Here is a 15373-nt window from a genome sequence, read left to right on the forward strand (position 1 = left end):
GTTTGCCTGCCACTAAGTGACAGGAGAATGAAGAATTATTGGGAAAATTATCTGTTTCTTTTCTTAGTTCCTAAAATTGTGGGCGTCTGTGCCATTTAAATGGAAGTTTTTGGAACAGGTGGTCTGCCTTGTTGCACAATTAGCACACAGCAAGGCAGGGAGCAGAGCTCTGCCACCTACTGCCCAAGCACACAAGCATCCCCCAACCCCCGCATCTCCTTCTCTTCATCACAGGAGATGGCTAAGTGGAGCCAGAGCCAAGAAAGTTACTTTACTTTTCCAACTGTATGTCATCATCGAGCCTATTGATCAGAACTCAGCCATCAGTTCATTTCTTTCACATATTTTGAGAGAGAATGCTTTCCTTATGGACATGGTACTGTTTGGCCATTGAGACATTTCATCAAAACAAATGAAATGGAATGCAATGAAACCAGCTCAACTATTTCATAGCAGTAGCATCATCTGATTTGTCTCTGGCTTAGGGTGTCCTGCACTAAATTTTGCACGTGCAAGGCTGGGTCTGTGCTTCTGTTCATCTACTTTGCCCTCTCCAGTGCCACTGTTTACACAGGGATGGGGGCAGGATTATAAGAAGGCTCCAGGCTGACAATGACATTGTGTCCTGAAAGTCTCTCTTCAGGCTCATTTCTTTCAGATTCAAACCATTCTTGTTTAAATCATTCTTTAACTAAATCCTGTTATAGGCATGCAGTTCATGGACTATTTCCACCATCTGAGCAATTAAACAGTACTGTGTTTATTATTTTTAAGGGAAAATTTAAATGCTATGACAAAAACTAACCAAATCCAAAGCCCTATCAGCCCCCTGTGATTTTTATCTGAAACTTCTCAGCTTTGTTTTCCCAAGGAAAATTCCAAACTCTCTACATGACGCTTTCTCCAATAATTATACCAGTCTCTTACTGAGTTTCTTTTGTGTAAAAGCCGGCCTCTCTGACCTGATCCGTTCCTCCAGTGCCTGACTGAAACCCTGCAGAAAAGGCTTTTATTTGCTCTTGCCAAGGGGAAAGAAAGCTGGGTACTTAGCTGGATGAGATAAGCCTTTGCCGGATGACTCTGCTGCAGAGCCCATGGGTGATATCAGAGGCCAAGTCTTTTAAAATAGGTCACCTCTTGCCCTGCGTAGCTACTCCAAGTGCATTAACATTATCCAGTGGGAGAAGAGAGGCAGATGAATTTTGATCTTACTCTAAAACCACCATAAGGCTTCCCCCAGCATGGTCATGCCGTTTGCCCAACAGTGGAGATTCACAGGAGAAGTGATCAGCAATGTCAAGTGGTTGCCATCCTAGCTATAACCAGCATCCTTCCGCTCGGTTCGTTTCCAACCTCATATAATGACACCTTTGGGGTAGCTCAGCTTATTATGTCAGCTTGGCTGGGTGGATGTGCTAATAAACATATAAAAGAGCTCTGCTAACAAGAGCATTTGGGGAACAAATCCCTTGGTGTTTCTTCCTCCATATTTCAGCAATATGTAGCTGGGTCTTACCTTGCAGGTTTCCCTGCGAGTGGGTGAGATTTTGCCCTAGAGCTGCAATGCTGAAATGGTCTCTGTGAAGGTGAATGGACTTTTAGAGGTGTCGCTCCTTGAAGAAGTAAGGCTTCATTTCAGAAAGTCTGTGTACATAACTGGACTGATGGAAATCAGGTCCTACTCCAGTCTACATGAGGTAAGGGTCACACTAGCCTCAGACATTATTTGCCCAGCACAGGGGAAAGTCCTCAATGGCTTTTTCCTCAGCACGGCTGTAAAAAACCTCTAAACAAAGCTCCAATCTTATTTTTATGTACCTCAGCTTTCCACTGACTTGGGTATGTACAAATCTGCTCTCAGCTCTTCATGTGATTTCTATTAGGCCACTTTCAAACAAAAACACAAAAATTGTCAAGAAATGACTTGAGTAATTAGATTCCTGTTAGCTAATTAGAGCGGCCAAAAATAAGTTAAACTGGAAAAAAGCCAGATGTTCAGATTTGGAATATAGTACAGCTGTATTGTGTTCTGTGAGAAATGTTATGGTCCATGAGAGACAAAAATGGAGCATCATTAAAAAGTGTCCTTCCTTCCCGGCCCCAAAAAGACAGCAAATCTGTAGGTAGAAATTATCTACTGAGAGCTTGGGTTTTGTTTCATCTAAGAGAGAAATAGCTGATCACTTGAATTCAGCATTCTCTGTGATATAATTCCCTGGTTATAAACATGATAAGGAAATTTCTCATTCTGTATAACTGTGATTTTTTGTGAGCAGAATCCTGACTGCACAGTGGTCAGTGGGAACTAAAGGATGTTGAGAAACCAGGGATTTCATTTTTTCCTGTGAATCAAGTGATATCACAATCTGGTATTTGTGATTTAGTTTCAGATTATGTCCTGACCCTTCTGAAGAGGAATTTGTGCTCAAAGAGTTCAGTAAAGAAATTCAGCTTCTGATGGTCGATGGCTTAAGAGTGGGAGATGTGTGGCTTGTTTGACTTCTGTAGGTGGATATGTCTGATTTGCACTAGCTAACAGATGATGTTCTTTCTTACCTTGTACCTTCCATTCTCATAATAAATTTTGGTGTCTGAGAGATTTTCTACGTGAAACCTCTTGGTGCCAGAACTGACCTGTTGCAGTGAGAGCATCGATTCCTACATGCATTGACTCTCTCAAAGACGCTTTCTTATTAAGACTGTTACAAGAACATGCTTTCATGAATTTATTGAGACTGCTTTCAAAGCATTTTAAGTTACACAGGAAAAACAGTACTTGCCCAAGAAAGAACGGTCACACAATTATTAAGGTAATCCTTCACTTAGACCAATATGGCTCTAGGTGTTTCCCCAGGCAAAGAGCTCTTGACTGAGCTCCAGCACACACTGCATTTCAGCTCTGCTCCCTGACATCACTAAACTTCCCCCTTTACTTCTGCTATAACCCCACTGACCCTGTTTCTCATTACTACCTCAGATACGCGCAAGCAATTCTGTCTTCTTTCCATGTATCCCTTGCCTTTTCATCTTTTCCTCACCCTCTAAGAAATATTTTTTGTTTATTTTCTGCTCTCTGCCTCAGTCTATGGCACTCAGTAATCTCAGCTTCCCTTGTTCCCATTCCTTTTCATGTCTCCTTAAAAATCTATACTCTCCATGGAGTCTTTTCTAGCAAAATGCCTGTCAAAAATAAAGACGCAATGGTCTTTCTGTCCTCAAAAATAAATGCATGCCAAAATGTGTCATTGACCAAACTGCATCTGCAACCAGTTCTTCCTTTCCCTTCATCTCACAACTCGCTTGAAACACTTAATTTCTTCAAGTTTGTCTCCTTTGATCCTTTAGGTTCATTTCTGATCTTTGTTTACTGGATTTGAAAATCTGTTTGTGTGTGGGATTTTGTAAGTCATTCTTAAATTTCCACATTGTCTGCTGCTATTCATTGGCACGATTTGCCCTGTGGATATGAATGATTTCTCTCACTCCATATAGGACCAGTTCTTGTTCCCAAAGTTGCCTGTCATATAAAGACTGGGTGAGAAAGGAAAGGCTGGAAACTTTCCAGTTCTAGTAATGTCACCACTAAAAGTGCAAGCCCAAAGTGTTAGAGTTGTGAACATCCTTAGGAACAAGACCCAAAACCCAGCAAAACTGCTGATTGCAGGTTTCGTTCCTTATGCAAGCTTCATCTTGGATATACAAACCATATTTTTAACCTGGGCAAGTTTAGAGTTTCAGGAAGGAATGGGACATAACTTACTTTTCATTGTTCTCTGCTGAAAATTCCTGTTTTATTTGAATTTCAGCCTCCAAACTAAATCCAGGATCTTGAGCTAAAAAAACCAACAATCCAGTGTTGAATCATTGAAGTCGGTGTCTGTTTGGTGTACAACTAATAAGAAAGACTACAAGCACGTAAATAATCTCCCATTTAGCCAGCCTAACTTCATATGCAAAATGCTTTACAAAGGAGAATAGACACTGCTATAATTAAATAGGTACTGCTGTAGTTATTTACAGGTAGGGAAGTCAAGGAAGAGATTAGTCACCTTACCAAAGTTCATATAAATGTCAATGGCAGGAACTGGCCTCCTGATTGTCCTGTCTAATTCTGTATCTGGGGGACCGTGCTTTAGTAATCAGCACAGTTTTCAACCACACTTTTTAAATTTGAGTAGAAGTCACTTGAATGTCTTTCATATAAAGGTAATGGAAAATATACACATTGAAAAATCCAGTAAGTCAATCAATGTTTGTAAGATGCACAGATACAACGGTAAAAAATACAATAGAAAATGTAATCTGTCTGCCTGGACTGGCTCTTCCCCTCGCACACGGCACACCACAAGCAGCCAATATCTAGAGAATAAGTTAGATGAAGTGATATTACATAGACCTAATTCTTCCCTCAGACCTACGTTCGCAGATCTGCCACACCTCAGTGGAAATTGCAGTGATATCTGCAAGTGGAAAATTTTAGAAGGGGCGTTGGTACAGTGAGAGATTGATGTCTCTGTTCTTAGTAGCATTTTATTTTAGAGCTCCAAACTACCGTGCGTCAAAGGTCTTATGTGATCTTTGCAAATATTTGGGAAGGCATCATCAGAAGACAAGCACTTTCTGACCATTAAGCACATCAAGACAGCAGTAGAAAAATGATTTAATCTCATGCACAAACTGGTTAAGGGCAATGATTAGGAAGATGCTTGACCCTCTTCTGCTTCATACGATTTTGCTTAGTTGTTCAGGCAGGTTTTCAGATGCTTATTTTCATTAGAAATCTCTAGTATTGACCATTTCTGCCATGCCTATAGTCCAAAGCAAATTAAGGCAACAAAACCAAGCAGTATCAGGAAATATTTCACAGTCATTTCTGAAACTACACCGGTAATATCATGAAACTTTTAACATGAATGATTAGACTTTGGTAAGCTTTGGTTTGCTAATTTTGCGTATTACTGCTAGGTGCTCTTCAGTACATTAATAACTTAACTGAGGAGAGGTTCTTATTGATTATTATTTGAGTCCAGTAGAGCCTTTTGTGAGTTTGCTGCATACCATTTGGCAACCAAGCCTTTTCTGAGCATACAAGAAAGCGCAGTCCCTTGGCAGAGCAGCCACATATCCTGGTGGCCACCGGAGCCCTGCTGCCAGCCTGGCCAAAGGACCTGCTGCTAAAGCCACTCCATCGCTTGCTGTTCATTCACAGACAAAAAATGGGAGTTAAGGGCTTCAGACATAGTGCTAAAGTCTATGAATGCTAATCAGGGCCTCTGGTTTTCTGAAGCACACAAAAGAGACAGAAAAGCTGTAAATCAGAAGGGTAATTTCTTACAATAATGCTGTAAGGTTCAGGGCAGAGCCACGAGGATTAGCACTGAGAAATGCTTTTGTACTAACTTTTCTCTTTCTGTATCTTTTCCTCCACTAGAAAAAGATGAGAAGAGAACAAACATCTCACAGGCAGAGGTAAGTGAAGGGGTTTTTTTAAACATATTTATTGTTAAAGTAGACCTGTTGTTAAAACGCCTTTGAAACTCACTGATTCATCCTACTGAATGTTTTATTTACATTGTCACGCCATGTTCAGTAGCACAGCCTTTTAAGGCCCATCACTTTCAAACCAGGGCTGTGTAAAGCTGTGTTGCGCCTCAGCTCTGCCGGCTCTCCCTTATTTCTGGAGCAGGGAATTGGGAAAGGCAAGTTTCCCCTCAGCCTTGCTGCCATTCCCTGGCAAATCATAGCAAACCTGGCCCACGGTGACCCTGCCAGGTCACCTCATCCAGCATCGCTTCAGGTCTGTGGACCACTGCTGGTCTGCAAAAGCATTGCAGACTCCTCTCCCCTCTTCCCATCTCTGGCCAAGCCCACAGCAGGCAGTGCGTTGATGCTGTTTGCAGAAGAGTTAAAAGTCGGCTCCTCCAATCTTGTTTCCTATCCTCCCCTCGTGTAGCTCCTGCAATTCCCTGATCTCTTTCTCCTTCACCCATTGCTCAGAGAAGCCGGCGGCACTTTAAATAGCAGGAGGAGGTATTGATTGGTTCAAGTTTGGACTCAAATACAGGCCTATAAAGATTTACTGGGGCAAGGAGCAACAACCTATCCCACAGTGTTTATAAATAGCTTTCTCTTTCAAAAGAAGACAATATTTTATTTATAAATGTTATCATTCCATCCATTGTGATAAGGTAAGGTAATAGGATTGGCTGTACTTGTGTGAAAGTGGTTTTCTTAAGAGCTGTCTCAAATGTTTCTTGAAGAAATAGATCTGATTAAAATTCACAGACTACATACCAGTCTAATACTCAGGGGAAAAGGCATTTTAGCAAATATTTGGAAAAGTCAACATCATAATGAACAAATACAACAAGAAATTGATTAGATGCAAAAAAAATAAAGCTTGCCTACACACAGCTTTTTTTTAACCTTTTTCTTAGGAATGCGCTATGGTGCATTTATCTTCAAAAGGTAGATATGTGTATGTCCTTATGTAGTTTTATTATCCATTGTATATGGACATATTTCATGTTGGTATAATATGGACAACAATTATACTGCTTTGATTTTGAAAAAGTTGCTCTGCTTTAGCACTGGAGTGTATTCCAGTTAGATTTTGCTAACTATACATTGGTATAATTATAATACTATTACTCCATGTGTAATTTTACTACCATTAATTCAGAATAATTTATCTTTTGTGCATAGATGTGATTTTGGGCCATAAAACATTTAACTGTGTCTAAATATATTACTTAAATCAGGCCCAGTTAAAGGTTGAGCGATTGGTTGCTGAAAGTGTTATTTTAGGAGTAATGGAACACATTGAAAAAAGTGCAGAGGGGAGGATGTTCCATTTATTTATGTAAAAAAGTATATATTAATAACTTCAGTAGTACCTTACCTGTACATATAATCATTCATTACACTGTATTTAATTGGAATATTGATTAATGTATAATCTTGAAACTATTTTAATATATGTAAACCTTTATTTGCCTTATGAGAATCAATTACATTGACTGTTAAAAGCACAGCCTACCTTAATTTTATGCTTAACAATATTTTTTTAGCGTGAAGGGTAGTTTTCAGTAGTATTGGGTCTATTTTGCCTGGGAGCCATAAAGGTTGTCCGTTAAAGACGTATTTTGTCTATCTATCTTCTCTGTCTGTACTTTTCCCTGTATTCAGGAAAGCTCAGGAGCTGGCATCAGATTTATACAATTTAATTTTTCTTAGAAACTTCTCAGGTTGGGGCGCGCACCCTCTGAAAGCAGCTGTGGAGCAAGACCAAGAGCTGCCATGACCAGAAAACTCTCCCCGTGCCTGTCTCTTACCGTCTCTCTCTGTGTTTTGTCCCTCCCCAGTCCCAGAGTGCCTCTCCCAAGCAGAGGAAGCAGAGCGTCTTCACCCCGCCTGCCCTCAAAGGTACTGTGCAGGTACTGTCTCTGCCCTGGCAGGGCACGCGTCCCTCGTGGCGTCCCTTGGGGTCTTCTCTCCCAGAGGAATCACTGGGGCGTGAGCGATGGCTCTCTGCCCACGAGCAGCACAGCCGTGATGGGTTCATGCCCAGCCATCATGATTTCCACACTTTGAAGTGACTATCTGCCTGGTACTAACCATCTATTTATCCTCACCACAGAATCTTGCAGCAGTAGCAAATTCATTTTTTTAAACACGTTCTTTGGGGGTTTTTTTGTTTTGTTTTTTTTTTTCTTTTCAAAGCCTGGATACTTTTATGAGTTTGAGATAACAGAGATAATTCCATCCCAACGACTGAATAGACTTGAAAGTTCCTGGAAATAATTGCAAAACCATGTGAGAGTCATGAATTTGTGGCTAAGCAAGAGGGAGAAAGCAAGAGTAAATGAACCTGCATGTTGTGAATACAAACAAAATAGGAAATTGTTAACATGGTTAAAAGAAGTGTAAGCAACATCAGACAATAGTGATGACTAGTTACAGTACCAGGACTTTTGTAAATATTACATGGAATATGCAAATACATGTAAATAGATGAAATAAATGAAAATGCAATACCGCCGAGGTTCTACATGTTATGGTAAATATCTGGAGATCAGCTTCATAGTTAAATGTGGGCATATTTTTCCCCTCTGCCATAGCAGTCACCTAAATGAAAGACAATGTTATTATCTAAGATCGTCCTCAAATATTTTAATTCCATCCTTACAACAGCTTGCTCTAGCTGGAGGCGGGTCTGTAGTTGCTGCGGCAAGCTGGAGCAAATCCCTGCATCTGCAGAGCCAGTGTCACGTTATGGTGCAACAGGCAGATTCTTATTACTATATATCTGTGTGTACTTTGGCTCCTGCTTTTATTTTCCTAAACGAAAATGCACCAGAGTCCCTAAAGACAGAGCAAATAGCTGAGTCATCTCAGAGCATTGTTCTTTTTACTGGAATACAGTGCACTGGAAAAATCAATGTGAGAGCTATTGATTTAAGTGGTAATCTGGAGAGCAAATCAGACAGCAAACCAGATAACAACTCAGTGCAGGGTTCTTGTTAGTATTATGTTACTAAACCTAATGGATGTCAAAGAGGTTTTCCATTTTGCTTTCAAAAATATTTCTTTTTCTAGCCCTGCTACAATAGTGTTTGTTAATTCCACGCTTTTATGTAGCATGTAATGTTGGCAAAAGTCAGTATCTGAAGATTGCACCAAATTAATGCATCATATTTTCACTGTGTTGTGATTTACGTCTGTCGACATTTTTTTCTACGTATAGCAGCACTCTTAACCGAGGATTCATCAGCTCTATTTCCCCTGTTTGTGTCACTTTTTTCTTCTGTTACTCTTGGGTATTTATGTCTGAACTTCAATTTCTCTCGCACTTCTATAACATCCAATGCTCTAATACGCTAATCTTGAATCTCCATCACTTTCTTTCATTTTAAGCTCTTCTTCTTCATGTGCAGAGGTTGGCTTGAACCTTCCTACGAAAAACACCATAAAAACAACCAGAGGAAGGTTTCTCGAGTCACCAGATAGTCACCAGTTTAACTCAGGGCAATCTTTTCCATTCTTCATGCACAATCCTCATTGTGTAAGGCCTGTTTCTCCTTGTTACTAAGCTGCTTCTCATTCTGTATGACAAACCCAAGAAGAATCCTTTGGTCCTTTTCCTCTGTATTGAAGTTAGATGTCCAACTGTTTTAGCACAAATATGCATGCATGCATGCATCCATCCACCCATCCATCGATCCACAGATAACATCTTTAGAGATATTTTCATTATTCTGGTTAGTGGGTTAGAGTAGCTACTGGAAGTCTTGCTGGATTCTCACCCTTTTCCCCTCACACTTGCCAAAGAAGTCTAAAATGGGCCAATAACCCTCCCAGGTAGAGAGCAACAAAGTGGAAGACAGCTTAGACTGCCAAGGCAGAAGCAGATTGCACTTATCCCAGGTAATGGTGCTTCCTTGGTGTCTCATCACCACTTGAAAATCAAAAGAGCGCATCTGAGTCTCAGAGCTACAACTGCAACTTTCCATCCCAAGGCGTACTTTGTACCCAGGCAGGTTTCCTCTTACCTACACAGTCGTGTTTTCTTTGGTGTCTCAGCTCATCCTTGAAAGGAAACGCAGACAGAAGTGACGGGAAGCAAGGTTTACAAAGACAAACAGAAGACAGCCCAAGCTGTTCCCAAACCTGCTTTGCTCCATAGAGCTCCCAAGTGTCCACATTATCTACCAGCTGCTGCTATTAATACTAGCAGCTATTTAAATACCACCAAGGTCCCCCCCCGACCCCGTGAAGGAAGTGCACATTCCTGAGCGGTTCGAGGATTTCATTAACAGTGAGTCTACTGGTGTGGGTGTGCTAGAGGTCAGGGAAACAGGAAACCTTCACTCATCCTAGTTCACCCTGCAGGAGGCTATTTAGATCAGCATCAAGATCCTACTAATTTCAGCGGGCTTTAAAGAAAGTTCTCGCGGCTTTTTGTGTTCACTGGACCACCTTTGCAATTAGCTGCCATCAAATCATAATTAAAGTCTTTCCCCACAGAGGTGAAAGGTACATTTGACTGTTTTCCCTCTCAGCCTTTTGAGAAATATATCGTTTTTATTCCCCTCTTAATGTATTTTTCTTTGCATAGAAACAAAGACTTTTTTCTTGAGCTAGGCCCTAGCTACAACATTTGAAATGGGATTAAAACTGACTTGTTATAAATCTAAGGAACATTCAAAGACATCATTTTGGTTCGACTCATTAAAACAACCAGGACTCACTGGCTGTTCCCAAAGTGTTCAGACCCAGGGATTTGATACATGCATAATTCTAGTATTTACAATGATGGTTGATATTAAATGAGCTCTTTCTAGCTTCTGCCATGAATTTCAGATGCTCGGCTTGTTTAGTGCCTGCTTGTTCTTGTCTCCAAAGGAAACAACATGCAGAATAAATGATTAAAATCATGATGTCCCTCCTGAAATATGTAATTTATTAGAAGCAATTAGTACAGTATGTGGCCCTCATCCAAATTTGTAACCCCTTAGGCCAGCTTGATGATGTCTGATGCATCTCATTACTTCGTGACTGAAGGTTAACAAGGAACACGGGTAGAGTCTGGAGACATAAAGGATTATTGTTAGTGTGGTAAGCACTGAGTTCAGAGCCCACGAGAATCGTCGTGGAACAAAAATCTCAGCCTAAATTTATTTCCAAGTGGCAGAGGAATGAAGTTTGTAAGTCTTAAGCAGTGACTACAGAAACTTGTATAATTTTACTGGCTGTCCTCTTATATGGCAAACTCTGTGAAGAGCTCTAGCAGTAACTAAACACATCAGAGTAAGAACAAGAAACATCATATTATACTGCAAAGATAAAAACTGTGTCTTTCTGTGATTTCTGCTTCATACACTGGCTTAAATTTGATTTTTAGGAAATTAATATTAGCCACAATATAACACCTCTTACGCAGTTTTCTGAACATCAAGCCCAGGTTTGTGAAAATTCACAGACTGAGCTGGTGCTCAGTCAGACTTTTCTTACGTGAGTAAACCACTGTGGCTCAGGATATTACATTTTCCCAATCTCTCCAATGATGATTTTTTTTTTTTTCAAATGTGATTGTGCTGCACGTGAGCCACAAGGCCAGAACAAGAGAAGGAGATGGTTTTCAACTGTCCTCTCAGTCCCGAGTGTGTATTTCAGACCCCTTTGCTTTTCCAGTGGGCTGAACGGTTGCAATAAACACTGGCCAGATGCTAGGGCTGCTCCACAGAAGCAGGCACCATCCAGCAGCTGCAGCAATCCCCAAGGCCAGGACCAAGTCCTCCTCTAATCCCTGAGCAGAGCTGCCGTGTTCCTGGAGCAGCACCTTTTCTTCAGCTTGGTGACACCCATTCTTCGATCCATTCCTTTTAGGTACAAGATCTATCTCAATATATTGTTTCTTGGGTAGCAGAAAGCAAAGCTCTGCCTCACTATTTATGTGCGCTGCTCTTGGTTGTTCACATGTTGTGCCATGGCAAAGCTCCATCAGTGCGTTTACCTTCATGGGTGGAATTCCCACGGCTGCCTGGGCCTCCTGAAGCAATGGGATAAGAAAATTCATGCTGCAATCTTGTATCATTATAGTTTTTTTGCCTTTTGCGTAACCAAGTCACTAAAGAAAGGTGAAGCTTTGGTTTCAAAAGTAGTTCTTCATTTATATACCATTCTGTCCCACGTCTTAGTCAGACTGCACCTTGATGCAGACACACCACATAATGTAGTGTGGCCTTGAACAAATTTCCTGGCTATGGTACGGTTCTTTTCCAAGATGCTACCTTCCGGTGCTTGGTCTCTTTTTCTCACTCTCTCTACCCTCCTCTCTCATTTGTCACACTTGTACTGTAGTATGACAGTAGATACAATTTAAAAAAAAAAAAAAAATTGGGCTAAATTAATTAGTGACTCATTGGGTTGGTGAATGGGTACATTAGATTAGATTGCTGCCATCTCAAGTTCAGTTGGCTGCCACCGTTCTGCTACTGCCCAAAAAGTTGGCAGATGCCGCCGCAGTCTGTATTTAATTTCTTACTGTTGGCAGCTTTGAATACGTTTCATTTCACACAGCTGGCGGCTTCTGCTTCAAAATGGCTCTGGCCCCGGCTGCAATAAATACCACAGTACCTTTAGAGAGACCGAGGTGTTCAGTGGAGATTAAGCTTGACATCTGCTCTACAGCAAAACTGGGATGTTTGTGTTATAACTTGTCATCTGCCACTATTACCTGGTGTGTGAAAAAACAAAAGATTGAGCTGAGCGCTAATATGGGTCCCTAAATTGTCACGTGCGGTTTAAGGTCCTGATTCAACACCGACCAAAGCCCACGGGAGTATTTCCACTGACTTTATTCGGTTCAGTGTGAAGGCCACATATCTGATGGCTCTTTCTAATCTTCATGCAAAGAATACTAAACTGGTCTCTTTTGGGGGGTATGACTTTATTTTTGTGATAGAAGGGTAATCTTACAAATGTCCATGAAACAGCATTTATGGCTTGAAAATAGTGTTATTAAGCATTGTTGTACTAAATATAGAGCAGTGTAAACATCATAGTATTATTAATTGCTTCTAGGCAATAATAGACAACATTAAAAAGTCAACCTTTTAAGAGATAATACCATAAAATATTATAGAAAGAGAATGTGGGAGACTTAGTACCTATTTTAAAATATAAAGTAGAAAGCCCAGGAAGGGTAACATTTGTGTTCTGGTTACTTTATAGCATGAGATGTATTTATAGCGAAATTCCAAAGATTTTGGCAGTGTTCTGGTCTGAATTGAAACAGCTTTTGAAGAAAAGATAATATTTTTGTAGGAGAAGATGTAAGGTTCTTATGAAGCCAGTCATTTGGCAGGGCATTAAATTTTATTTCCTGGCTTTAGCTGTATGTTCTATGCTGGAGGTTAACAACCAAGCCACATGACAGACACAGATTCCAGCTAGCCCTGGTGTAATAAATAATAATTACCCCTGTGTTTCATCTCAAGCTTTTAAAATCCTGAATATGATCCCAAGCGAGATGACCGAATGAAGACCTAGACTACATGCTGCTCCTGTTCAGCGTTTGACATCTCCTGGGCTCCTGGACGGGAGCTGCAGGATTGAGTGCATTTGTCAGGTCCTCATCCCTCCTGGCACGGATCAGCCCTGCTGGGGGGAGCACAATCTTCCTACGGCCCCACCAGGGACACAGTGGGGGAGTTCGCTCAGTTTATACCAGGGTCTTCTGGAGATAGGGATAGGTACAGTGTATAAATATCGAGGTATCTCTCTGAGTAGTATTTTCCTAAAAAGCCTCCATACTACGCGGACTCATGTCTCATTTCATTTACCCTTAAAAGAAAAGTCTTCCCTGCACTTGAATCTAACTGCATATTTCTGCCGTTCCTCTATATCTATTAACGTCTCTTCTCCACGAAGTCAGATTCAATTTATAAAAATCTCCACCTCCAAAAGGCAGAGCTGTCAACAGACAGCAAGCCCAAGGTTCATAGTGAATTTGTATAGCATGAATGACACCACCGTGCACTGTGCAGTTACTGGTACCGCAAAATCATCCCACGACCTTCCAGCTGAGACTCCATCAGCTGTGCTCTTCCCTGTGACCATGTGGGTGTTAGCACAGGCTCGCAGCCCCTCAGCAGAGCTCTCACCACCCACACCCTCTTCCCCGGGGGTCAGGGCTGGGAGGTTTGAAAAACACAACGATTTCCTCGAGAGCAGCTCCTGCCCACAAGCTGCTCTTCAAGGGCAGTGGCTAACCATTCGTTATTTAACTTGTTACCATCAGGTTTAATTCTGACCCGTGTAAATGTCCAAGGAGTATGTTAGCTTTGTGATATCTCTGTCTCTGAACAACGTGGTCCTTATTTCTGCGGTTAGGCTAAGAGAAACCTTGCTTCTTATTCTCAGGGACCATCTGCATTGGGTTTCTTGTGGTGGCGATGCTGTTCGGTTTTTTTACAATTTGATAGTTTTTTTCCCTTTTGAAGTAGAGGCCTAGTAGTCTGAATTTATTGAAAAGCAAAAATTTTCTAAAGGCGGCCATGTGGTTCTCCTTCCTTCCATAATTTCTCCCTTCCCTCACCCCTTGGGATGTGACATTGCCCAGTTTAGCAGGAACACAGAGTTCCCAAAACCATCCACCAGAGCTTTGGCATGGAGACAAGAACATGAGCAGCCTGAAGATTTCAACCACATCCTTTCAGGCCCACAGCTAGGACTGAACACTCGCATGAAATATGTGTGTGAATGTGACCAGAAAAACACAGGAAATACTGCAGCAAGCATATGGATCTGAAACGGCATTCATTTTCCTGTGAGCTGCACGGGCCAGAAGGATGTTGTTTAAAAAGCTCTCATCTGTTGTAGCTGCTAATTTTTCTTGAAACAGTGAGAGGATTTTTCAGGGTTTTCAGCGCTCACCCAACTTGTGAACCAGTGTTATTCCACGGGTCTTTTATAGCCAGAGGAGATTATGAGCAGGCTCTGGGCAATTAATTTTAAGAATACATTTACAAGAATTGAGGGATCTAATGACCACTCAGAAGCAGAATAAGAAACTTAAAATGTTTGTTGTGATTCCCTCAGCTCAAGGTGCACCTTTACTGCAGGGAGGGACTCTTTATCAGGGAGTGGAGCGATAGGGCGAGGGGTAATGGTTTTAAAGTGAAAGAGGGCAGATTTAGATTAGATATTAGGAAGAAATTCTTTACTGTGAGTGTGGTGAGACACTGCAAGGGGTTGCCCAGAGAAGTTGTGGATGCCCCATCCCTGGAAGTGTTCAAGGCCAGGCTGGATGGGGCTTTGAGCAGCCTGGTCTAGTGGGAGGTGTCCCTGCCCAGGGCAGGGGGTTGGAACTAGGTGACCATCAAGGTCCCTTCTAACCTGAACCATTCTGTGATTCTATGCTTCTATGTTGTGCACGCAGCAAGAAGTACATGTAAACAGGTGTCTGGTAAACCCTGGAAAAGGTGCAGGTTCGTGGGCTACTCCCTGCAACAGCATCTTTCCAGGTGTCAAGGACACACCAGGGTTGCACGTGTAGCTGGCGAGCAGCTGGTAAGGCATAGGAAACCCATGCACATTTTGAGACATCACACTCAAGAAAGACGAGGCCAGCTGAATGGAGAGGAGCTGGAGGCAGTGAGAACACGGCTGAAGAGAGGGGCTGAATGACCGGGGCTGCAGAGCAAGTGGCTGCCTGCCTCCCACAGTAACAGCGTACCCACAGGCCAGCTGTCCCCCCCCCCCAAAAGGCAAAGGGAGGCAGCAAGGCTTTTTCTTCTCTTCTAGAAATGAGGAGAAATTATATAAATTCAGCTTTCAATCTCTTTGCCATGCCCGAGATAACGGAGTG

The 15373-nt window shown here is 41.7% G+C and overlaps 1 protein-coding gene across 1 annotated transcript in view; it reads left to right on the plus strand.

Moving 5' to 3' along the window:
- PPP1R1C (protein phosphatase 1 regulatory inhibitor subunit 1C) overlaps positions 1-15373 on the plus strand; it is a 53136-nt gene that overhangs the window by 16441 nt on the left and 21322 nt on the right. Inside the window, 2 exon segments of the mRNA XM_054210130.1 lie at positions 5432-5469; positions 7365-7425. Coding sequence (XP_054066105.1) covers positions 5432-5469; positions 7365-7425 — 99 coding nt within the window.

The sequence above is a fragment of the Rissa tridactyla genome, chromosome 7 (assembly GCF_028500815.1).
Source record: "Rissa tridactyla isolate bRisTri1 chromosome 7, bRisTri1.patW.cur.20221130, whole genome shotgun sequence".
NCBI classification, from domain to species: domain Eukaryota; kingdom Metazoa; phylum Chordata; class Aves; order Charadriiformes; family Laridae; genus Rissa; species Rissa tridactyla.